At 46.4% G+C, this 26,969-nt stretch overlaps 1 protein-coding gene across 1 annotated transcript in view; it reads right to left on the bottom strand.

Annotated features, from left to right (window-relative positions):
• FBXO38 (F-box protein 38) overlaps positions 1–26,969 on the bottom strand; it is a 312,552-nt gene that overhangs the window by 253,951 nt on the left and 31,632 nt on the right. The window contains exons 4-6 of the mRNA XM_086931615.1: positions 5,051–5,214; positions 3,254–3,419; positions 985–1,122 (exon numbers count right to left, since the gene is read on the bottom strand). Coding sequence (XP_086787741.1) covers positions 985–1,122; positions 3,254–3,419; positions 5,051–5,214 — 468 coding nt within the window. The remainder of the gene's footprint in view (positions 1–984; positions 1,123–3,253; positions 3,420–5,050; positions 5,215–26,969) is intronic.

Consider the following 26,969-nt stretch of genomic DNA (forward strand, 5'->3'; position numbering starts at 1 on the left):
CTGTGACTGGGGGTGAATTTTATGCCATTGTGCAACATTCCGTCCATCATCTTGTGTGTTTTGCTATTCACCCTATGTGGGAAGGGTATACCCAGACGTTGGTCCTGTGCTCACTACGCCACTGGAGTCAAGCTATCCTGGCTGAAGATGGCTGATAGCCAGAAACCGGTCCTAGGTTGCTTGATTCCGGTCCAGGGAAGACATGGCTTGGCAGTTCGGACTGGACTGTTTCCATGAGGCACAGGGTCAAGACTGATTTGCAAATGGCCATGTCTGAAATGGGGTGGCTTGGTGAGCAAAATAACGATATATTAAACCCAGATCTGTGACTGGGGGTGAATGTTTTTCCAGTGTGCAACATTCCGTCCATCATCTTGTGGGTTTTGGTAGAAAAGATTGAGTGAAACCAAGAAATATTTACACTAGCTCTGAATTCAATGTCTGAACTACATCAACTGTTACTACGTTTTATCTCAAAAGGCACCTAGGCAAGGTGGCCAAACACTAAATTAACGATTTCCACCCACCTTATAGATGTGAACAACTCCTGAACTTTCAAGCATCTGGGAAGATCTACCATATGATAAGATAACTGCGGTCCCTCACCTCAGTCTTAAAGCTAACACACAGTCACTGCTTAACTCATCAAGAAACTCGAGTCACTCATGCTCACGTAAGAACATCTATTCATGTAGACATTTGCCTCGGTGCTTCAGCCACCAGACATGTGGGAAACGTAGTCCTCTTGGTGTGGCAGTCACTACATTTAGACATTACTCCAGGGAGCACAATCCACATGAAAATGTCTCAGCCTGCTTAGCTCAGCTGTAAAGAACTATTAGCTTGCTGTCTGTAGGGCATGTTGCTTAACAAATAACCATACTGATTTTCGTTGCAGTAACAATCTTGTTGAGAGGGGGACCTCAGATCGGAACTGCTAGAGTACATATTTTACATTTGCGGAAGAAGGTATTGTCCTCTCACCTGCACAGTTCCTCATGACAAAGGTTCGTAAGCTGATGCAGAGAAAATCTTTAAAAGGCTGTGGTTTAGTGAGCCGTACCCACTTCAAGTACAGATGCCTCAGCATTGGGATGCAAGGAATTTCTGGAACATTCACTCCTGAAACAAGTCACAGAAATTAATACTACCATAAAAAAACATCAAAGAAACACTACCCCAACAGGAACTCCCATCATGCATGCAAAAATTGTGAGCGCCCAAAAAGATACTTTATAACAAACCAACAGGTAGTTCATTATTAAACTTTGGTTATAGTGATTAGGAAGCAAACAGTGCACTGTCAATTTACTGTGCAGAAAATAAACTTATAATCAATAAGGTGAAACTCAGACTGTGGTATTCAGCAGAACCTTCAAAACAGATTAATGGTCGACAGCAAGATGATGTCTCATCCTGGTCTATACAAAAATAGTTGTCATTATTTATACCATACCTCATCCACAAGCAGAAGAGGAGTAGGATAACCTATATACAAAGAACATGCCATTTAAATGTAATCTATATATGGAAACAGGCCATTCATCCCTTTGATTAAGACCAAACATTGTCAAGTTGGGACTATTCTAGTATGTTGTTTCTCCATTTACACCCTCTAATTCTAAAATGGCATGACAGTGTTGTGAGGGAATTATTGTAAATGCATCTTATTGATCCCAAAAAGCAAAGGCGTAAAGCTTTCTGAGCGGCAGGCCTAAAATAACTGGTGGGTACTCAGATTCCAGGTGAAATCCAGGTCTTCCAAAATGACCCAACTATTAACTTTCTGGTTTGGAGTTTCTACTGTCGGTAGTGATATTTTAAACAATGCAATCTCACTTTGGACTAAGTTTGTTGGCACTGCAGTTCTTTAATCGAAGGAAGAAAGAGGTAATACATTCTGAGCACAAAGACAGAACATACTTAAGAGGGCTGAAAAGGTTAACATTTACATGATATGGTGATTTAGAAGAAGGCACAAATTGAATTCTGGTAGCAGAATATTTAGAGAATTGTATTTTGAAAAGAATATGCATATCGTTAAGAAAAATTCACATTGATCACGTATGCCTTTTTAAAAATTATTTAAGCCATGTAGGAACAAGCGACCTTCATATTTTCTCCCCTCATCAATACTTTGCCTTGAAGGTCTGCTCATCCTTTTGTTACATTCTTATAAGGCCTTGACAGACGGCGAGACACCAGATTGGTTATACCACTGTAGAGAACACTTGAAATAAAGGTCATTCTAGATCTCACAGATAAGACATCTTTGGGAAAGCAAAAGTATTTGAAACTGGTCAACACTGCATTACATTGGTGGATCATGTACTGGTGAGTGGCATTCAGAGGCTTTGAGGACCTATTATAGTTGGAGGAAGCTGCATGGAGAGTTTAATCGCATCGCTGCGGCGGTAATTTTTGCGCTACGTGATTTTTTCAAAAAGCCGCGTTAGATGACTAGCTCAGCTCGTCATCCGCACACACCCCCCGTGGCTGATGATGAGCTGAGCTCGTCATCAGCATCGAAGGGGTTAATACATACAAACTGCATGGCTCTCAGTCATCAGAAAATGCCTGTGCATGTACAGCAATTGCTATAAGAGAGCGGTCCGTGCCTAAACAAGGGATAGAACTATCCTGGTCAGCAATAACAAAGGAAATCCAATCCTAATCACATGGTCACCTTCCATCAAATCATTTCAATTACAAACCAAAACTCTAACCAAGCAATTTACTTGTATATACTCCCTTCTGTACCTTGTCACAGCCCCCTCATATCCCCTGTCTTCCTACCCTCCCCAAACCCCTTTATCCTACCTCCCTAAGAGCAAATGAAAGCCAAAAATAAAACCTCACATTGAATCCGAAATGAACAATGGCTTCTTTAAAGTGCTATGCCTAACAAACAGCATTACTTGGGGTGACAGTTTTTTCAAATTAACACAAAGATTCCCCATAATCAAGAATATACATGAACACTACCAGCATCCACAAATGAATAAGTATAGGAAGTGTACTTTTGCAAGTCAAACCTCAAACGCATGAGGCACACTACCACCTCAATTATCAAACAGCACCCTCACAATGTTTTCTGTGCATACATAACAAGTACTACTCTGCCATATGCCCTTAAATTAATATTTTGCAATTTCATTGCTGAAAGGTAGTTCTGTAGCACTACAGAAAGCAAATTAAATAAGAGCCACAGCTTCATAACACATTTTACCACTTTTCAGGAACAAATATTTACCTACTAAGTGCAAAGTCTGGATTTTGGCTCCAATTGGAATTCTGAGCTTATTCTCTGGAGGAATAGGAAAGGCGCCATTGCGGTTTCGAAATTTGCCAAGTATATGAACTTGGGACATGTGGGTCCAGATGGTTTCCACCAATTCCAAGTGTGATGTTTCCACACCCTGGACAGAAGCAGAGAATGTGAATGTAAATAAAGCTTGCATTTATGGATGAAGATTTACATTTTGTAAAGTACAAACAGTTTCAAAATGTACATGTCCCTGTCCCGGCACCTTTTATTCCAATCAACAAAAATCAAATGTGGCACAGAGCATAAGCTTTGAACATTCCATAGATTCCATCACAGGGCAATATTGCAATGACCAAGATCCAAACGTCTCATTCTCACGCAAGGACAAACCTTAAAGGTAAAGATGAGAAACTGAACTACTAATGACATGCAGTCAAGGTAATCATAAGTGAAGGAACACAATATTACTGGTAATATGATGGATGAACCAGAAACAAAAGCTTTCATTTTTGAAGGAAAGCAAATTAAAGGTAAAAACACATGGGCATGTGCTTAAAAACTCACAATTTATACAAGCATTTAATATACTGTATTATCAAAGCACTTCATGTAAATTATGTTTGTTCATTACATCAGAACTCCTCCAATGATTCATTAGGGTGTGTTTTCACAGACAAAGTACGTTGCATGTACTATGCTGTTATGAGTTCATCGCACCATTTGATTGTACAGGTCTTAGGTGACTCCTTTAACTAGAGCCTGGAATGAAACATGAAGGAGTGTAGTGCATACTTGCAGAGGATAAGATTGTGTAGGACTTGCTCTAGCTCTTTTAACACTGTTAGACATATGGCAACAAACCCAGAACAAAACCCTTTAGCCCCATTTTTTAATATCCATTGCAACGGCTCTCTTCCCAGCAGTACGATTTCAGGAGAAGAGGACACACTAATGTAATCATGATCATACCTACAGGCTCAATGTAGACTTTAGACAAGATGAGTGACAAAAGGACACTAGACTTTGATAAACCTCCTTCACATGTGCACTAATTATGTGAACAAAAAGAAATCTTTACGCACTGTTTAAGAAGCACCACACAAGCCATATCATAAGCAAATATCCAACCAACCAACCAACCAAGGACCACAAATTGATAAGCAGAACTCGGGATATAAGTACATGAAGAGTAATTGTAAGATAAGTAATATGTGAATCTCTTACTTCTCTTCACTACAATATATGCAGTTATGAGTTTAGCATGACATGACTGGAGCACGCACCACTGTGGCCTTCACTCAACAGCAAAACTCTTAAACCAAGGGCCACATTGGAAGCTAAACATTCCACTTCCCATGTACAACAGATTAGACGTGCTTATCTGCTCAAAAGTTCTTTGGAGCCCGGAAAGGGATGAGGCATCACATACATTAAACAAATAGAATCCCATACAATGGTTCTGGTTGCAGTTTCTATCAATAATGGGATGACAAGTAAATAACATGTCAACGGGCTTACTAGCAGTCATGAAGGGCGGCAACCTGCAAATTTTAATTTGAAAGTAGTTGTCGGAGGAAGTCTTTAAAACGTCAAATGGAACACAACTTCTTACTATGATGACTGCTACTTTAATATTTTTTCCAAAGCCTGACTGAGCAATGGAAAGAAGTGAAAGAATTGCAAAAGTAATTTCAGACTTCTTTTGTCAGACCTCACCACAAGAAGTTTGATGATCCGTAAAGTGCAGTTATCAGGAATGAAGCTGGAAATAAGACTACTCACCAACAGGTTTGGGCAGGCCTGCAGAGCTTCCAGGACACCAGGAATGCTAAAGGCTTCGTGTCCCCGCACACGTCGTCTTTCAAGATATCTAGGGTGAAGGCCATAAAGCTGCTCGATATCCGGCATCTTTCTCAGCAGCGTCAGGAAACTGGAATCTGTAAAGCCTGCAAGGAGGAAGTAGAAATGGCAGAGGAAGGGCAGTAAGAGGAATCAGAAATTAGGAAGAATTAAATGAGCATGGAAGTGTGATAGTAGAGCAGGGGTGAAAAAGAATCACAGGATGAGCAAATCACAAGAATCAGAAATTAGAAAGAATTAAAGGAGCATGGAAGGGTGATAGTAGAGCAGGGGTGAAAAAGAATCACAGGATGAGCAAAGCACAAGAAGAAGGCAGGGAAAAAGAAAGGGGAAAAGGATGGGCAATGCCATGAGGCTGTGCAGACGACTTAGTGGGCGGATAAAAAAAAATGTATGTACAGAAAGAAGATGCGGGAGGAGAAAAACAGGTGAAAAGGTAGGAAATCAAAGGAGAGAATGGAGAACGTAGGGTCAGAAAATGTTGGATAGCAAAGTGAATGAATGGGGAGAGGAGCATAGACAAAAATGAAGGAAAAAGTTGACAGGAAAAGAACAGAGTGATTAAGAAGCGGGGAGGGTGGTTTATAAAAAGCCAAGGTGGGGCAGTGACAGATGTCCTGACAAAGAATCCTAGAGGTTGGCTCCCTGCCCTGAAAAGGAACACCATGAGGAAGCACATCAAATTCTCTTTGAAATGACGAGAACGATGGCAGGAAGTAAGGAAAATATTAATAGGAGAGCACAATGTAAGGAGGCAAATTCTGCTTTTAATGTAGATAGGGTGGGTTTAAATTAGATTTTTGCTGCAATGGACAGATAATGGAGTGCTGAAGCAATGAGGTTTCCTCTCCTGGTGAATATTGGGAACTCTGCAGCTATATGCAATAGTGATGAGCCTACTGGCTGGTTACTCAAAGAAGACCATTTCAACTGCTGCGTGTGGAGGGTAATTGTCACATATATATTGTGAGCTGTATCCAAAAGGGAAAGACTTCACTCCAAGGCAAGATGCCTTGTTCAAGACCAATATGTGACAGTTCAGGTTATATTTAATTCCGCAGCGACCTATATCAGTATTATTGCATTCTGTGATATTGTATGACTATGCCAGTGAATTTCTTTATACACTATTACTGGAAAAGCAATAGTTAATTGTAGGAAAGTACTCATTTTCGACATGGTCACCCTCATTTTTTGCCCGGTACATGATGCGATTTTGACTGGAAGTGCACTGGGTTCCTACAAACCAGGTCACCAGTGCCAGATCTCGTTTCCAAAACTCTACAATTGTTACCCCAATTAGCAATGTCTTTACCACCCTCTACAAGTCCCTAGTAAATGGTACCCTTGGTACACAGGGCCTGGGGTGCTAAAGAGGTTCGTCCTAAGGCTGCAGCCTGACTTGTACCACTTTAAGAGATCCCCCACTAAACTAATGCAAGGTTGCTATTGCAGGCTTCATATTTTGTGCACACAAAAATGAAAACACGACCGAGACACATCTGTGTGTGCCAGGTCCCCTAACACTGCAAGTAGTACTGTTAAGTCCACCCCTCACAGCAGGCCTTACAGTCCTATGGCAGGGAGCTTGGTATTACATGTGAGGGTATTGCTGCATCAGCAGATATGCCCCTCTGCTTGTCAGTTACATTACTGGCAGGGCAAGTGAACAGGGAAGCCATTTTAGAACATGTTCTTGGGCACTGGTGAAAACCTGTTCCCCAGTGTTATGATGGTATCCCTAACAAGCATTGGCATAGCCTATAGGTCTCGCCTTTGCGACTTTATAAGTGATTAGTTATACAGCACAATATACTTGGTGCAACAACATCAAGTGTTGCATGGCAAAACACGTATAAGGTCCCAAAGGCGAAACCTATTGGCTATGCCAATGCTTGATTGTTTTCTTTGTGCTTTCAGCAGACTGCCTTCCATTTGTGAGCGACCCTGTAGTCCTGACTCAGCTACCCTCTAATCCCATTTGGGCATTTCTCATCATGGGGTTGTTCAACTACTCCCTATTGTATAAAGAAGTGGTGCCCGGTTTCAAGCAGGAAGATGGAGAGAGTGTACGGGCAGCACATCCTGGACTAGTGGCTGGCTGGGTACAGTGGCATCTTGCTCGTTGGAGGAAGCTGCACATGTGAGGTGCTACCACAGTGACCATTTTTTGAGTTGAAATCCCAGTTTACCAGACTTCAGGCCATATCTCGCTCCTCTGCCGTAGTTTTATACATCTCTCAGTGCGTATGGGAAGGAGACTTGATGTGCTGCGTTGCCACAGGGAACAAAAGGTCTTTTGGACGCTTTGTACTGTGAAAGTGCTTTAATAGAAATTTCCCCCTCAACTCGTTTGTACTCCTCTGCGCTCCGATATCACTCCCTTCTGAGAGCCTTCAGTTTACACTCCACATTAAACTGGTAGCTCCCGGCACAAAGTTGTGGAGTTTCTCTTGGGTTACTATATTTATGGAAGAGAGTAGATTGATGGTCCTTTTTCTGTTGTGTCTGGAACTAGCAATCATTTATCCAAGTTTTTTTTTCTGGTGAATGCACAAATGAAGCTGCTGTCAGACATGAACAGTATAGTAAAGCAAAATCCTTTCCTTCAGTTCTTAATATGATTTTTAGGGATGTTCTTCTGTACACTCAGCAGCACAGGGCATATACCTAGTCCTTTTAGTCAGCACAAATCTCTATGAACCTAAAGGAGTCCGTCTCTGTTTTTGATTCAAAGTGTTCTTATTTTAAGCTTGACTTCATAATTGCAACCCTCTACTAGGGGCACATTATTATTGACACTTTGCTCATCTTAAAGACACCCAAAGTCACCACCTGCCTACAGAACCCATTAGACAAATTGCATAAGGTCTGTGAATCAAAGGACCTAGCCATCAGTACTGCTAAAACAAAGTTGATGATGTTTAGACCTCACAAGAAGTTTGAGAATTATTTTAAACTGGACAATTCAACTCTTGAACAAGGGCAAGATTGAGTGTATCTGGACATTAATGTGTTATCAGATATAAAATGGGGAGAAAAACACATATTGATTTAACAGAACCTACTTGGACAGTGTTTGGATATGATTCTCGGCTTCACTAGTGAGTGAGGTTGATATCCCTTGCCCTAGTGGTCTATAGGCGACAGTTTTGCCTCACTCTATGGAGCACAAATTTGGGGAACCCACCAGTATCCATATGTGAGAATAATTTCGTAAAACACTTGTTGAGTTTACCATGTAGTAGCCCCGCAGCTCCATTGCTTTAGGCCCTTTTTAGGTTTTGCCTCGCCGAAGATGCGCTCTGCGCATCTTTTCGGCGCAGGCGAAATCCTGTTGAGAACCGTAGGGTGGCTTGGTTCGGCCCTCGTCCTTGATTGGCTGGCTCCGTAAACGGAGCCTTGCCATTGGACGAGGGGCCTGTCCGTCAATGCCGGACCAGACACGGGGGCGTTCCCGACATTCTTTGGCTTTTGCCGACGTCACGGGACGCCGGGAACGCCCCCGTGTCTGGTCCGGCATTGCCGGCACTATCCCTGAATGACACGTTATTCCAAAAGCCGACTGTTCCAAAGACAACTGAAAGAGTTTAAGTGTCTCGCCCACGAAACGATTCAAAAGATTACTGGAAATGGTGCATCATTAAGTAGAAATTATCCATCTCACTGGTCAAAATAGGAGAATTGATAGACAACTAGAATGGGAATATGGGGATAAAGAATCCTTTGATAAAATGACTTTAATATTGAATCATTTTAGGTAGAAATCAACAAGCAATACTTGTCTCAAGTGGATAAGCCTGCTAACCTGTGGTTTCCCTCTCGGGGTTTGATGTGGTGTCGACGTGGCTTTGAGTCAGAAACCAGCAAAGCTCCTGGAAGGAGCTGGGCCCTGATACTGTAGACAGCAGGAAGGCAGACGGCCTCCGTTAAGCACGTGCTGCTCCACGCACAGTGGCCCACCGTACCCTGAGGTCCCGCATCCTGGCAGCAACCCCAGCCTACACCACACGCAAGAAGCCAACAGTCCCTGAGATCTGACAGGACAGAAGCACACAAATCCCGCGTCTATGAACTCATGGACCACTCAGCCACATCTGAAGACTGCGCATCCATTACGTGCTCCACGCAAACCATGCATCGACCCTCCACGAGCAGGAGGGAGCATTTATGTTGGTTGTAAAGTGTTGTGGTGCATTACCAAGTGTGTAAAGTTACCTACAATATTAATATGCAAGTAATACCGGTGTAAAATGCTGAAAGAGCTTGTTTAAAGTGCTGTACGATATTCAAATGCGCGTAAAGTGCTGCTGGGTATTAATCATGGTTTAGTGAACAATAGTCTGCCGCGGGATATTGATCTGAGTTTGTGATCCCGGGGTGCACATTGGATGTACATTGCCAGCTGTGAAGGAGTCGGGGAGTGAGGTCGGTACTCGCACAAGCAGGGCAGAAGCTGACCGAGCAGGCCGCGCCCCCATCCGCGGCTCCAGACAGTCAGTCGGCAGGTGGCGCGGTGGCAGGAGCTCCCGCTCAGCCGCAGCCTGCCATTACCGCCTGTCCTCGGGGCCTCTCGCTCGCAGTTTCAGGCTCATTAGTAGCCGCATCGCGTGCAGAGACGGCTCGCGGGTTGGAATCCCGCACATGCAGCGGCCTGGGGCTGCAGAGACGCAGCGGCCCCATCGGAGTCCCCAGGGGTGGGCATTGGTGAAAGTTCAGTGACCCGGCCTGCCATTGTCCTCGGAGGCACCCTTGACCCGGTTGGCGGGCGATCACGGGATGCGGACCTCGCCTGAAGAGCTCTTTGCTGGTCATTGTTGGCCACAGCTCAGCCACGTGCTAAAGAAGGAGGCGCCCGCATTAGGGTCACCCACGCTCTGCTACCACAGCGTTACGGGTGCCCAGGTAGCCCATGCCAACATGGAAACAATGGGGTGTCAGTAATGTACCCAGGGCCTATAAAACTGAAATATAAAAACGGGGGAGGGGAGGGGGGGTCTCTGAAAGGGGCGTGGCCAGTGTAATTAGGGGCGTGCTAAAAATCTGTGCTTACTTGGCATAATGTGCCGCCCGACTTGTATTTGGCTGTTTCTGTCATTGCATTCTGGTGTTTGATACAACAAGTAACATCATACCTACAACAAGTCAGGACTTTTGGCTTTGTCAATTGTTATTAGTTGCATAAAATAAATAAGCTGCAACTATGGCTTGTTATATATAATATTAAAAAAGCTTTCAATTAAAGCCCTGGCGACCCTACCACAATGCTGCTGCTCTTGCTTTTCAGAAAGAGAAGGGGAATCCAGAAAGAAAATGGCTCTTTAAAGGATTTCCCTTCCCCCACAACCCTCAGCTGGCATGACGTCAGGCCGTCACTTCTCCACTAGTGAGAAGTGCGCAGCCTATGGGTGACTAGCTGTGGGTTACAGCGGCCCGCACCCCATTCGGCAGAGGGCCACCACCGTTTTGTGTTACTGCATTGTTACCGTGTGTGTCTCCCCCCTCCGAGGTCTCGGTGTTCGTTCTCTCTCACAGGCCTCTGCCCCCACCTCTTCTCCTCACGTTCTCGCCCAAACCTCTGTTGTCCATCAGAGAGTAAGTAACCTCTGCCCCTCAGATGCCTGCGTGCTCGATCTCTCCCACCACACTCTGCGTTCGTTTCTCCCGTCGGAGATTTCCTCTTCTAAACCCAGCCGCGGCCCAACAAGCCCGGTCTGTGCCCGTCCCTTTGTATTCCCCCCCCCCCCCCGTCCCTGAGTTGTGCCCCAGGGGGACCTCGTGTCTCTGGCTATGCAACTGCTGCAGTCAAGAGGAGTTGGCCACGAAGTGACCCGATTGACGTGGACAGTGTTGAAAAGCGTGGCCTGTGTTTAAATACACGTTCCAGCACGGCTGCTACAGAGAGAAGACCGTCAACCCGGAGGATGTGTATCACCTGTAAAGGGGATGCTTCTGGAATCGTGCTGCAGAGGGCTGTTGCGCGGGTGGGTGGGCGTAATTCAGTCTATTGCCTATGGGTGACTAGCTGTGGGTTACAGCGGCCCGCACCCCATTCGGCAGAGGGCCACCACCGTTTTGTGTTACTGCATTGTTACCGTGTGTGTCTCCCCCCTCCGAGGTCTCGGTGTTCGTTCTCTCTCACAGGCCTCTGCCCCCACCTCTTCTCCTCACGTTCTCGCCCAAACCTCTGTTGTCCATCAGAGAGTAAGTAACCTCTGCCCCTCAGATGCCTGCGTGCTCGATCTCTCCCACCACACTCTGCGTTCGTTTCTCCCGTCGGAGATTTCCTCTTCTAAACCCAGCCGCGGCCCAACAAGCCCGGTCTGTGCCCGTCCCTTTGTATTCCCCCCCCCCCCCCCCGTCCCTGAGTTGTGCCCCAGGGGGACCTCGTGTCTCTGGCTATGCAACTGCTGCAGTCAAGAGGAGTTGGCCACGAAGTGACCCGATTGACGTGGACAGTGTTGAAAAGCGTGGCCTGTGTTTAAATACACGTTCCAGCACGGCTGCTACAGAGAGAAGACCGTCAACCCGGAGGATGTGTATCACCTGTAAAGGGGATGCCATTAGAGGGGCCGAGAAGTGGAAGGGCAAATAGGCCATGGTTTGCGTTTGCTTGAATATTTGTGTACCGCTACGTAAGAGCCCAGTGGCGTAGTGCCCCCCACCTTGCCCTCGTAAGGAGTTTAAACCAGGGAAGCTAGTGGGCTTTAAGGATTATATAACTGGACCCTACTAAACCTTAATTAGTTATTTATGGGCCTCTTATGTCTACTGACAAAATGCTCATGAATAACACCGTTGAGGAACACCATAACAGAGGGCGTGGGTGCTGTCATGCACAGAAAAGAAAACCGACTAAGAGAATGAATGAAAATAGTGAAAATACTAGAGGGATGCAGAAAAGTGAGCATGAGATGGAAAGGTAAGAAAAAACAAAGGTAAGAGGCAAGATGGGGGAGATATTAAGCGAAAGAATGGGGGGGGGGGTAAGGAAGGATAGAGAGAAAGAAGAACATTTGAAAGGAAATGAAGAAGAACATGTGAAAGGTAGGGTAGAAGGGTGGAAGAGTAATGGGATTGGGTGGGTAGAAGGATGACGAATGGACAGATGGGGAGAAGTGAAAGGACGCATAGATGGATGCATGGGTAAACTGATGGGTGGGTGACTGGAGGGGTGGATGTATAAGTGAAAGGGTGAACGGATGCATAGGTGGATGATGTGAAGGGATGGACGGATGAACAGATAGAAGGGCGAAAGATAGTTGTAAGTAGGGTGAACGGGTGCACAGAACTGTCCGAAGACTTGAGTCGGGCTTTCTCCTGGTCGTAGGTATGGTTGAAGTGGGGGATAGTTTAATAGCCTGGTTACTTCCTCGTGTGAGACCGTAATCTATCTGAGTGCTTTGATTACGTGACTGTTATGTGCTCCAAAATGAATGTCATGTAGAGTATGGATACCAAGTGACTACATGCATTAGGACACTAAGTATTGTATAGTAGTTGTATTTCTACAATACTTCATACCACTGACACACCTGACGTGACCACTTGAGATCTGTCATCAGGCGTTGCCTGCGTTTTTCACTGTTATTCTGGAAATGCTCCACTTTGAGTCACCGTGTTTATTAGTACATTTATCTGAATTTTGAAATGGATAAAAGGACACATTCAGCGTGGAGGGGCCACCGCCCCCCCCCCCCCGAAAATTACTTCACTGAATGGGAAACGTTATTTTAAGCAGAATAGGGAATAATTTTACCCGGGGCGTGGTAGTCGCGCTAGAAATGCAGCTTTTTTGGCAGGCACACAAATAAAAATAAACAAATCCGGCTTAAACAGTAATGTTGTTGTTGCCAGCTTTTTATTAAAGTGCGTTTTGCTTTGTGTCCTCGGCCAAGTGGTGTTCTTATCTCTGTTGGTGGCGTGGTATCTCCTGTTCACATCCTGGAGGACGTCCCAATCTGTGACAGTCTTCCTGTGGTTTGCAGTCCAGTTTTGCCCACTGTGTATTGTTGTGCATTCACCTACTACGACAGTTTACTTTGTATGTTCAGTGCTTCAATTCTTTAGCTTCTATTGCTGGGTTTAAAAAAAAATATTTTCATATTCTCGGTTATTGTACTTGTGTTTACCGCGGATATATCAGTGTGCCTCACTTAAGTGCCATTTCTTAGCTAAACTGCTCTTTAAAATTGGAGGCTAGCGCAGCGTACGAAGGGGGTGTTGAACGGCTCCTGTCAGGATTGGGAGGTGGGGGCTGCGTAATGCGCGCGCAGTTTATTTTTCCGGGTATCTCGCGCTCTCCAGTGACGCCGAGATTGATGGATCGAATACAGACTGCGCAGAATGATAACTAATGCACACCAGAAGGGTCTGGTATCCTCTGTGGATGAGATCTAAAGCCCTGTGACTCGCATTAAATGTAGCATACTTCTGCTCTGTGTGGGGGGGGCTCTGTGTGGGTGTATGTGTGGAGGGCGCTGTGTGGTTGTGTGGGGGGGCGCTGTGTGTGTGTGTGGGGGGCTCTCTGTGGGTGTTTGTGTGTGGCATTTGCGAGAGATTAAGCTATTGGCATTGTAAATGACAATGCCATTTATTTATGTTAAAAAAAACATAAATAAAAATAATGTCAAGAGCAATGCCAATAGCTCTAACTTTAACAAAGGCAAAACCATTGCATTGTAAATGCTTGTTATTGTGTGTGATTCATCTTTAGCTGACCACTATTGTATGGTCAGAGTATGGGAAGGCCCAAGTTAAATCAGTATATGGAGGCTCTGAATGATGTATTTATTCGTCTCTTCAGGCAGTTGATCGATTGGTCAGTCTCGGTACTTCTGTGCATCCTCTCTGGCAGATATACATCTGTTTTACCTATGGTCTTTTACTTAATCCATTATCACCACTACATCGTCTGAGGTTAAATCCACATACTAACTATGGTTTTCTAGAGAAATTGTTTGCAAAGACCACCCAAGGAAACCTGCCAAAGTTGTTCTAACTTATAAATGTGTACGCAGATGTGAGCTCGTTAGATGAGGTAGAGCCATGGGCCCGTAAAATTAAACTCAGGGTTGGCATTTAGCCTCTGAATTTTTATACAGAACAATCACTAGGTCATGCCATCAGCCACACAAAACAGTGTCGCAGTCATCTAGTTTGGTAGAAGACGGGATGCGTAGTTCGTTCTCCTGCCTAGTGTATGCCATCCCAATGGCTCCTGCTTTTGCTGAGAAATCTTGAAAGTCTTAACCCCTCCAGTACTCTATGTAATTAAAACAGACCTGTGATGTTTGCAGCATCACGTTATTTGTTGGCCACCTGGATAATCATGGTACTTCTTTTTAGACCAATGACCAACATGTTATCAACATTATTGCACATCCTTGATAATTCTTGAGATATGTTTTATTGTATGTTAATGTCGTTTTGTGGGTGTAATCCTGTATAATCGTATTACTGATATGATTGCATGAAATAAAACAAAGGACAACATGAAACGTGACCAGGTAACTGAAATGATCACATATTCAAGGAGTCCTAGTTCATCCACATTGCTGCTAATTCCAGCCCCCACGCTTCTATTTTCCCTTTGGGCAGAAAATGTCATTCCTTGTTTTAAGTGCCGATTAGATAGCACGACACACAACAGATTCTAAAACATTAGGAACCAAGAGTGCATTCTGTTGGAAAGTAGTTTAATGTTTTGTACTATGCTGTCTCTTTACTATCCGCTTACTGGCAGTGGCATCCTCACTTTGTAGTTTCTGCTCTCACTTCTGAGAACTGAAGCTCGCTATGAATTTGCACCATCGCTGGTTGCAGCTGCCTATTGTGTTCTGTAAATAAGCATTATGTACTTAAAAGCGATCTGCTAATTACAAAACAACAAGAATGTGTTGCTGCTTTACATTGCCACTAGCCTTGTCGGACAGGACTCTGGCAGTAAGGGTCTGGACAGGGTTTTTAGTCAGGTTTTTGTACAGCCCTGAAGAGTCGCGGGAAGATTGTCCCATACGCGAAGAAAGAGGTGTCGGCTGGTTCTCGTGTTATGAACATTAAAGACACCGCACACAAACACTTGATTCAAGAATTTAATTATTGCTGTTTTACACAACAGGTTTTGTCTCCTTTGCTCCAAGTGTCTACACTGACATTACTGTGTATATAATAGCAGAGTGTGCATGGGTATTGTGTACGATTCTGGCAGTAGCATGATGCCTGAGGGCTAATGATTCGAAACTATTTCACCTGTTTCAAGGATAGGTACCTATCCTTGAAACAGACCTCCTAGCACAGCTGTATCCAACCCAATGGGATGCATCGGAAGCCAGTGAGGCTAAAATAAGACTAAAACCAACTTTCTTATGGTCTTGGGCCCTCAAAGGAGATTCCTATTGCATTCAGTTTCAGGTTTTGGATATCAGGAAACAAATACAATAACTAACAGTTTCAAAAGTAGTGAGTGTAATGGAAAAAAACTAATTTATTTATGCACCTTTTAATACACGGAGTGGAGCAGTAATTATTTTAACCCCTTCAGCGCCGCGCAAATTTTCGCGCTGTGCTGAAGGTTCTAATGAGCCAACGGGCTCATGACGGAACGGTTCCGTCATGAGCACAGCTCAACCGACGCTCATGACAGAACGGGCTGAAAGAAATGAGACATTGCGGGGCAGTGGGTGTGTGATATGGTACTGTCTCCATGGAGACTGCCTGACAGGGTGCCAGATTGGTTAGACATAGAGAGAACGATTATCGCCTGCGCTGTCTATGTCCTGTTTGGCTTTATGATCAGAAGTCATTGTCCAGATACATGGACTGAAGAGGCTTGGGGATCCCTGACAGCCCAGCGAAGTGGCGCGAATCCAGGGTTTGAAGGAACACTGTTCTTAGTCAAACAAGCACGCGAAAAAAAAACGCGCGCACAGTGGAGGGCGAGGGGGCAACGGAGGGGGCAGATTACAAACGAGAGAGGAGCAATAGGAGAGCGGCGGAAGCATCAGAGGGCAGGGAATGCGTGGGGGAAGGGGAGCAACACGGCGGGTGGAGGGAAGGGAAGCAAACTAACAGGGAGAGAGTAACATGGAGCAAGATGGCGGCTGCGCGCATGCACGCGCACGTGAACGCAAGCGCTAGGCCAGCGGAAGCCTGGGGAAGCACTTTTAAAAGCACACTACAAAATGTCTCGGAGCGCATGTGCGGACTCATTAAGACCTAAAAATAGGGAATGGTGGATTTGTAAATACATGCACACAGAAGGCGTGTAGGAAGCTTACTCTGTATATGATATACAACTAGGTGGTTATATTGTGCCCAGAGTCCAGTGATTCCCCCAGAAGTGTACAGGGCTCAATGTAAGCACTGTTTGTGGTAGTGTGGTCAAGCAACTTTAGGCCTAACACAGAGGAGTGTAAAACATTAGCTATACACACACTGACCAATAAATGACACACGACTCAAAAAGGAGATCCACACCAATTTTAGAAGACTAAGCATCTCTCAGGTTTTATTTTAAGTTCAAGATGTAAACAAAAAGGTCAGTACTTTTTTCAGGAAAAATACTTTACACTTTAAAAAGTGGACACAATGCAATTTAAAGGCTTTGCAATGTTATCCTATGGGAGGGAAACAGGGATGCAGTTTTGCAGGTAAGTACTCAACTTACAAATTCAGTCTCCAGGTTCGTGGGTCAATACCAGGAAAGGGTCAAATCAGCACCAAGACTGCACCACGAGGAGCAGCCAGGGGCAGATGTCAAATTCAGGCTCAGGTGCACAATGTTAATCAATGTTTCTTTTTAATGTAATTAATTAAAACAGGCTGACAAAATCTCATATAATGCATTACATGTATACATAAATAACCATTTCAATACATTGTTGTTCAAAGCAGTGTTTAAGGCCAGCGCCCCATTTAGATCACATCCCAGCTTCACTGTTAACCAATGTTAACCAATGAAGACAGTGAGGCAATCGAAGGGTATGGGGTCGGTCTCCTGGAGTTAAGGTAAGTACGGGGGTGAAACAAAGGCAGCACCAAGCTTACACCCTCAGCGGCACAGGGGCAGCTGGGTGCAGAGTGCCAACACAGGGTCTGGTGCCCAATGCAATTCAATGGTTCAATGGGGGGGGAAGATCGGTCTTGAAGAAATGCTGCCTACTGAGGCCAGGAGGCCAAACTAAAAAAAAACACAGCTGCCCAAGTAGGTAGAGATGGTAGGGGACCTTGGGACATTGTTGGCCAAGGTCCCCAAGGCCTAGGGTCTTCGGGTGCAAGGGTGTCCTTTGGCGTCGCAAAACAGCTTACCGGGCACGTCCAGTTCAGGGAGAGTTTTCGAGTTGAGACTGCAGGCGTCAAGGTGGGTCCAGCAGGGGTCAGCCCATGGTAGACTCTGGCTCAGAAACGCTGCAGAACCTTCGCTGGACCATTGGGCTACGTGGGCTTAATGTGCAGAGGTGGGTCCGAAAGGCGGTTTTACAGTTCCTCAGGGCAGAGTTCTTTTTCTTTTACGTTGGTTTCTTCTGAACAGGTCCTCTTACCACAGGAGATTTGGAGTATTTGTTGAAGGCAGGCAGTACTCCCAGGGCTTTGGAGGTCGCTATGTTGGAGCAAGGACAAAATAGAGCAGACAAGCCGGCAGAGTTGGCATCAAGTCAGTCGCTGGTCCTTTTTCTTTCTTTATGGAGACAGCTCTGTGGCATCCAGGCTTTGTAGGTCGTCAGGAATCAGATTTCAGGGTCTGAGGAAGGAACCGAAATACTAGATTTAGGAGTGTTACAGGGGAGTAACAGGTAGGGACCAATGGGTTCCTTACCTGGGGTGGCTACACCCACTCTGTCACTCTCCTGTGGGAGGGAGGCACAGCCCTAGCCCTGATTGGATACGTACCACCATCTTAAAGACGCTAGAGACAATGTGCTTTACCTCGCTTCCAGCACCTGAGAGGTGGAGTTGGTGAAGGGGGCACACCTACTATTTTTACTACTTTTCCCTCTGGTTCTCCCACCAAAAGTAGAGGTTTGAACCGGGGTCTACCATCTGCTGCTAGCAGCAGAAGCTGGAGTTGCATTACAAAGGTGGCAAGGCCTTTGGAGCATCCCTCTCGAACACTGTCCTCATACGGTGGGAGGAGGTGCGACATCTCAGACCAGGATGTGCTGTGGTTCTGGCCTCAGAGAGCAAAGGATTTTGATCCAGGGGTATAGAAACAGGTCTGGTGGTGGAAGCTGCCTAAAGCCCGCCAGTGACCACACCATGGGTCTTTAGGTTTTCAGGGGGCACCTCCGAGGTACCCTCGGAGAACATATTTTAATAACTCCAACACTGGCATGAGTGGGGATTATTGTGAAGAGTTGTTTGGTACCAAACAATCCTGGGTTCAGTGAGGCAATCATGGTGCTGGGGAACTCGAGTTGTCGACTTTACAGTCCATGTACTCTCCATGGCTTCCCTGGCACTTAAATATTAAGAATAGACAAATATTGTTGGGGCATATCTGCTCATGCGGATATGCCCACGCCTGAGATATAGTGCACCCAGCCTTTGGGCTTGTAAGGCCTCCTAGAGGGGGGACAACTATACCTTGGACACTGATGCTGGACATGGCGCATATGCAATGTGCTATGTCGACTTTGTCGTTATTGTTTTCCACTGCATCAAGGCATGCAAGCTGCAGTGATATTGGCCTTAGTGAGGGGTCCTTAGGGGAGCCCCTTCAGTGCCCATGCCCCAGTTACCAAGGGCTCCATTTACATGGGCTTTACAGGGTGCTGAAGCTGCAAATCATGGTCCAGTTTTTGGGCAGTAGCTCTGGCACAAGAGCCTACCTGGCAGGTACCCTGTGCACTTACAATCAAAACCACATTTTCCAGGCAAAAAGTAACCTTGTCAAAAGAGGCCACAGAAGACAGATTTCTGACCTCCTAGGGCGAGGGCCTTTGTTTGCAGGAGGTCAGAAACAAAGCCTGCATGGGAAGAGGGTGTTCACAAACCCTCCCTCAGGATGACTTACTGATTAGCACTCCCAGACTGAAGAGCTTCAAAGAAGCCTGTATCTTTCAAATAAAAATCTGGCTCACCTCAAAAGAGAGGAGGCCAAACCCCTTTTATCAAGAACCCTTTGGCATCTAAACAGGTGAGAAATTAGCTAGTCGGGTAGGCATGTCCACCCTTCAGGCTAGTACCACCCCTAAGGAGGCCGAACTTGAAGGGGATAAAATGTTTCAGAAGTGGCCATATTTGTGTTGACACACTTGGGAACTCTGGGGCAGGGTAATGCCCACTTCCTACAGGAAGTGGCCATATAGGGGATGTAGTGACCCTAAGGGTAAGTAGCCCTTTGGCTACTACCCCACACTACACTGAATTCAATATTAAGGGGTGCATCAAGGCATGCAAGCTGCAGTGATATTGGCCTTAGTGAGGGGTCCTTAGGGGAGCCCCTTCAGTGCCCATGCCCCAGTTACCAAGGGCTCCATTTACATGGGCTTTACAGGGTGCTGAAGCTGCAAATCATGGTCCAGTTTTTGGGCAGTAGCTCTGGCACAAGAGCCTACCTGGCAGGTACCCTGTGCACTTACAATCAAAACCACATTTTCCAGGCAAAAAGTAACTTTGTCAAAAGAGGCCACAGAAGACAGATTTCTGACCTCCTAGGGCGAGGGCCTTTGTTTGCAGGAGGTGAGAAACAAAGCCTGCATGGGAAGAGGGTGTTCACAAACCCTCCCTCAGGATGACTTACTGATTAGCACTCCCAGACTGAAGAGCTTCAAAGAAGCCTGTACCTTTCAAATAAAAATCTGGCTGACCTCAAAGGAGAGGAGGCCAAACCCCTTTTATCAAGAACCCTTTGGCATCTAAACAGGTGAGAAATTAGCTAGTCGGGTAGGCATGTCCACCCTTCAGGCTAGTACCACCCCTAAGGAGGCCGAACTTGAAGTGGATAAAATGTTTCAGAAGTGGCCATATTTGTGTTGACACACTTGGGAACTCTGGGGCAGGGTAATGCCCACTTCCTACAGGAAGTGGCCATATAGGGGATGTAGTGACCCCAAGGGTAAGTAGCCCTTTGGCTAATACCCCACACTACACTGAATTCAATATTAAGGGGTGCCCACGGCACCAGGAAATGCGATCCTGCTGACCTGAAAGACAAAGAAGGGCGTGGTGGCATCCTACAAGAACTGACATCCCAGCAACCATCCTGGAGCTTGGTTCTGTAAGTCGCTGTACTGTAGCTGGATGCCGCATTGGCTTTTCCTACCTTAGCATAGCATTGAAGCTTCACAAACTGCTCTAAGTGTTGACTTACTGAACTGAAAAGAATTCCTATTTAAAAATGTACTTACCTGAACAAACTACTTCTGGTGCCCTAACATATATAAAGATATGTGTTAATGTAATCAATTGGTGTAGATATTCTTATTGGGTCACATGTCTCATCTATTGACCAGAGTGTGTACTTTCAAATGTCTTACACACTTCTGTGATCAGCCTAAGTCTGCTCGACCACACTACCCCTTAGAAGAGCACCTTGGGATTACCACAGCAAGCCCCTGTGCAATCATAAGGGGACCCCGGGAATCTTTTGATGATATATCAAAACAAGATATATTGTGTAAAGAGTCAGATTCCCACACCAATGACAGTGTAGTTCCAATAGTACCCTTCATGCAGGACCTAAGCATTTGCGGATAACACACTGTGGGTCTGGTGGCAGACTGACTCCGTGCGCCCCCGCCGAATCTGCTAGCCTGTTTTCGCATTAGCTACCTCGTAGTGCTACTAGAATCTCCTGTTATCAGAGAGATTTGTTTTTGCAACCTCAGAACATAATAGCCTCAGACATGTGGAAATAATATGCTACTTTTCACCCAGTTATTGTACTGTCGATCTTCTACTGTAAAATATATGTGCTGCTACAACTGTAATACAGTAGCAGAGATATAGTATCAGCAGTGTAGGAAGGTGGATATCTGACTATGGTTACCCCCAAACTTTTTGCCTGGTGTTTAGCTGGTTTTTGACTTAGTTGGCCTGGGATCCTGCTATTCAGGGCCCCAGGCTGATTGCTCTCTCCTTAAAATGGACTCCATGTACCTTAGGTGCATAACACAATTGGAATTGGTTCACCTTATAGGCCCCTGTAACAGTTTATCATAGGTACCCAGGGCATAGGTGTAGCCAAGGCCTACCAGGGGCTGCAGCATGTATTGTGCCACCCCTGGCCTGGCCTCCATATTTGACACAACTGGCTGATCACTCAGCTGGGGTAAGTTGGTGTAATCACCTCTTACTTAGGTACAGTATGTCTGTGCCTAACCCTAAACTGGACACATATGTTCCTATCAGCCACTCCTATGGAAGGCCTCATCAATCCTGGAGGCAGAGTGCTTGGAAATATGTGAGATGGTGCTCTAGCATGAGCTGAGCCTGTCTGCAGCTGTCGGGAACCACTCCCTAAGCTGTTCCGGGATATTGCCATACCATATACTCTTAAGTGCATTATAATCCTCGCGGTTATTTGCTATCTTTGGTTTGGCTTTATCAAAACATGTCGAGTAAGGTGTCATACGAATTGGAATACTATCCCCTCGCCAATTCTGGCGACGGGGATAGCATTCCACCCTTCTAGAGGGACACGACATGTGTGTAGCCTTAACCCCGGTTAAAGTTAAACAGAGCCTCAGCATCACAAAATGGATGCTGCCACCACAGACACGAGTCTGGCCTCCTGCTGCTGACCGAAACTCGGCAAATGGTGGCCTGGACAAAGGGTTTCCTGCCTTAGGAGGTGCGAGCACCACCCCAGACAGGGTTTTGTGTATTGGGTAGGACAGGGCTGAATAGAATCAGACATGCCCGGGGCACACAAGGTGTCCCCGTGCATAGGCCAGTCCAAACCGGTCCTGGGACTTTCCAGACCCAGGCTTGGCGCGGAACTGGAAAAAGGAAAGGGGGTGTAACCGCCCCCCTTCCTGGTTCCTCCCAGAGGAGGGACCTAGTAGGTAATCCACCCCTCAGATTGGGAATAAGAGTGGGAGCAGTGCCATTGCACAGCAGATCATCCTGAATCAACTTTACACGAAGAAGAAGACTGGACTTCGACATTCTGCTGCACAGAAGACTGAAGAGAATCTCCCTTGAGGCCTAGGAGTGGCCACCCTGTGAAAACAGGTACCAACCAGCAACTCGACGTCTGCTTTGCCGCCGCCTCCCGCCGGAGCCCGAGCCCAGAGCCCGACAAGAACCAGACTCCCAGACCTCTCAGAGCCCGATCCACAGTCCCTGCAAAGAAGGGACCCGTGGAGGCACCGAGTGACGTGGGACCGGACCTCTTGGCAGACACTCGAAAAGCTGACTGCGCAGCTTCTGAGGCATCCTCGACGTTGTGCTTTGGGGACTGAGAACCCCCACCACCGAGCAGCCCTTGCACAGAAGATCAGCCCTTCAGCATCTCCACGATCTGCGTGGGGCCCTTTTGCATTGTGCCACTCGACGCGCCATCCCGGCCACTAGCCACGTGGTCAGCGGCCATCTTGGCGACGAAACCGACGACTTACACAGCAGGTCTGGTTGCTCCAGACCTAACCAAGCTCCTGTAAAAAGGAGCACCCGCTCTGACCTTGCTGGTCCGAGTGATAAGCATCTTTCAACTTCTGCGTGGCTTGCATTTGCCAAGGCCTGTTTGCTCCGATCAGGTCGCCGACACCGCCAACAGCGAGAAGCCTACGTGGGACAGCTCGTGACCGACTCCTGGACGTCCTCGACCCCGGGTATCCACGTGGCTGCAGAAAGAAGCTACCCGACAACGCCTGTTTGCACCCGACATCGCCTGGTTCCAATCTGGTTCCACGGTAGTCACTGGCTAGTGACTTTGAACACTGTCCCCTCTGCTTTCAGGTCTTCACCTCTTCAGATCCACCCTTGGATCCACCGGAACTCTTCACATCGAGCCGCCTGCAGCATCTTCAGCTCCAAGCACCATCGACCAGCGTGACGAAACCCGACACTACTTCGACCCTGTGCACCCGCTTCCTGTGGGTGAGGTAACTCAGCTCCGCCGGTGCTCCTGCATTGGTACACATCTCAAGGGCCTGTGTCTTAAGTTTCAGCGTTCTAGGTCACTCGGAAGGTTCCTAACTCTTTAACTTTGTACTCTTTACGCACCATAGACTTTACATTGGAAAGTGCGTGCACTTTGAACACTGCACCCGAGTCCCGTGGGCCTTTCCCGACTTAATCATTGCTAGTCTTGAATAGCTCCAGCGATTCCCAAGGCCCTAGGCCGGTTCCCTTTCCTATTGGTATCTCTTACACAACTTTCTTAGTATATGGTTTAGGTGGCCCCTAGGGCTCATCCATATTGTGCAACTTTTGTGTATTTTAAACTGTCTTGTGATTTAACGCTTGTGCTTCTGTGCTCATAAAGAGTCCAGGGGATTTTATAGTTAATAAATCAATATATATTTTCAATATATATCTGTGTGGTGTCCCTTTCATTTGGTATTCAAGGGGGTTGTGTATGGTATAACAGCTGGCTTCACATGCCTTTCAGAGTTTAGCCTAAGACTGCTTTGTCCACGTTACCACTAGGATAACTGGTCTACAAGGTTGAATTACAACCAATCATCATAAGGGTTGCTTGGCATGGTACAAAGTGATCACTAAGAATTAGTGAGCATTATATACCAGGCCAACTTCTCACAAGCAGTACAGTGAATAAAAAGGAATAATACAGCTCTACCATTTTTCAATAGTCATGAACCTACATAGGAATATAAAATGCATTTATAAAATAAAGTGCGTACTCCTAATGTTGTATTTCTATCTAGGACCATAATTCTATATTCCCGACTCATGCCCTTATGTGGTTATAATTAATAATATACTAATAAAGGCATAAGAATCAAATCCATATTTAGTAATAGCCGATGCAGTCCAATGCAGTCCAAAACACGTCAAGGCTACTCCCATAGACTCCTAGAAAGCACAACGCGTTCTTTAAACAAACCAAGCTTCCAGCAGCCCGGGAAAAGCCTCCTGCTTTTGTTTTGATTTGCACAAGAACTCTTAGAGTCCAGAAAGAACTGTTAGTTCTTAGCGACCTCTTATGTCCAACCTTACGTCAAACCCGGCACCTTTCAGGTATAAATATACCAACGTTGCCTTAAGCAAACACACGGTGGTTGGGAGCAGAGCGACGTTCTACTTGCCCGGGAGCCCAGCTGTTATGAGAGCCAACGGAAACCGCCCCTCCCTTGACGCACTGAGAGAGACGCTGTCTTTTTCTCCAGCCGAGAAAATCCAACTCCGGTGTTCCCAAATCACCCTCGCGTGTTGCTGGGAGATCGAGTCCTGAGAAGTGAGATACAAGACCTCCTTCATTCTATAACCAAGGTACGGAGCTTACTAAAACCTTAGAATGAATTTTTGATTCCGATACTTGGCAAAAACTTAACTTAAAAACTGCAACCTACTTACTCCTTCCCACGTATTAGGCTTAGGTCAGGTACACCGGGATAGGCGTATTTAGAAGCACCAGTTGAGTTTGTTAGGCAATGTTTTTATGTTTGTATATATTTTATCCATTTTAACCCCTTCGATGCTGATGACGGAGCGGTTCCGTCAACAGCATCGGTTGGGCTGTGCTGATGACAGAACCGCTCCGTCATCAGTACAGCCCTGGGGGGGGGGGGGGAGCCTGGGGCATCGATCTTGGTCCTGTATGCAGGGGTGGCAGCGGAAGACTTTCCGCTGCCACCCCCTGCCTCCCCCACGCTTCCTGGTGAAGCCATTTGTTTCCAATGCGTCCAGCAGACAGGTGGTTTTTTGGTGCTCCGGTGGGGCAGGGGGGGGGGGGGCGGTTTTTGGTGCCTTGAGGCATCGGGGGGGGAGGAAACTGTGTTTCCTCTCCCCTGATGTCCCAATGCAGGGCATTCCTGGTGCACGATCGCGCACAGCGTCGCAATCGTGCACCAGGAATGCCCCACTAGACACCAGGGATTGTGTTTGTGTGGTTTGTTGTGTGCTGGAAGCGACCCCTTGGGCAAGGGTCGCTTCCATTTTGGGGGCAAATCATTTTTCAGACTTTTCTGCCCCCCCTGGGGCAGATCGGCCGTTTTTGCGGCCGATCTGCAGCCAGGGGGGGGGGAGAAAAGCCCACTAGTCACCAGGGATTTGTTTGTTTTTGAAAAGGAAGCGACCCCTTGGGGAAGGGTCGCTTCCTAGTGGCCCCAATTTTTTTTTTAGACTTTTCTGCCCCCCCTGAACGCAGATCGGCCGTTTCTTGGGCCGCATCTGGACCCAGGGGGGGGGGGGCAGAAAAGCCCACTAGACACCAGGGATTGGATTATATTTATAAAGGAAGCGACCCCTTGGGCAAGGGTCGCTTCCTTAGGGGGATAAAATATTTTTTCAGACTTTTCTACCCCCCTGGGGCAGATCGGCCGTTTTTTTGGCCAATCTGCACGGGGGGGGCAGAAAAGCCCACTAGTCACCAGGGATTTGTTTGCATTTGAAAAGGAAGCGACCCCTTGGGGAAGGGTCGCTTCCTAGTGGCCCTAATTTTTTTTCATACTTTTCTGCCCCCCCTGGGGGCAGATGGGCCGTTTTTTGGGCCGCATCTGGACCCAGGTGGGGCAGAAAAGCCCACTAGACACCAGGGATTGGATTATATTTATAAAGGAAGCGACCCCTTGGGCAAGGGTCGCTTCCAGGGGGCATTATAAATATTGTAGACTGTTCTGCCCCCCCTGGGGGCAGATCGACTTTTTTTTACCGTTTCTGGACCCAGGGGGGGGGGGGGGGTAGAAAAGCCCACTAGACTCCAGGGTTTTTTTTTTATAGGGAGCGACCCCTTGGCCAAGGGTTGCTTCCTTGGGCCCATTTGTTTTCAAAAGAATGTTCTGCCGTGTCTTTATTTGGCCTCTCTGCCCTCCGTAGGGTTGCTTCCAGGGGGCCCACGTTTATAATGATTTATAATTTTCCCCCCTTGGGGACAGACACCTCATTTGTGACATACCCTGTGACATAGCCTGTTGTAATGTGTGTTGTTTTTGTTTCTTCTAATGTGTATTGTTTTTTTTCTCTTTAGAGTGTTGCAGTGTGCGGTTCCGTTACTGGTAGTTCTGTTGTTCTGCTGTTTCTGTAGTTGCATGTGTTTGTTAAGAGACCCCTTTTTTGTTCAATTGTAATGTAATACAAGTATGTTTGGTTTCTGTTTGTTGTGATTGTAAAACAGGTTTTGCATTTGTTTTTGATGTGTCCTTCTGTAGATGTAAGTTTTTTTTTCTTCTTTCTAGTGGGATATCGTTACCTCTTTGCTGTGTCTTTGCAGAGTAGGTGCTGGTGAGTGTAGTTGTCTCTTGTAAGTGAATTGTATATTTTTTCTAAATATAGATATTTGTGATAAAGGCTTCCATTTTTTAACTTACTTTGCACAGTGTTTGGGTTGTTGAGTTGTTTGTGCAGACTCCTTTATTTGTAAGGATAATGGCTAGCCGCCGGATTACCGCTCAGCAAGTTGTTGGAATGCTTTTTGATTCTTCTTCTGGCCATGGTGCTGAGAGTGACTGATTCTGAGGCAGAGATGGGAGGTGAAGATTCTGGTAGTGAGTTTTCTCTGCGCATGGCATCGTCTGATGATGAAGATACCCTGAGTGCTGATGAAGCTATTTTTGGTGTGGATGAAGCACCTGTGGTAAAGGAGGACATTGATGTGCCGATAGTGCTGCAAGAGGCATCTGTGGTGCAGCGTGGGGCTGCTAGACTTCACGTTGGTGTAGTGCGGCGGGAGGCAGCTGGGCGGCAGCCTGGGGCTCCTAGACTTCCAGTTGGT

This window comes from Lissotriton vulgaris, chromosome 7 (assembly GCF_964263255.1).
Source record: "Lissotriton vulgaris chromosome 7, aLisVul1.2, whole genome shotgun sequence".
NCBI lineage: Eukaryota > Metazoa > Chordata > Amphibia > Caudata > Salamandridae > Lissotriton > Lissotriton vulgaris.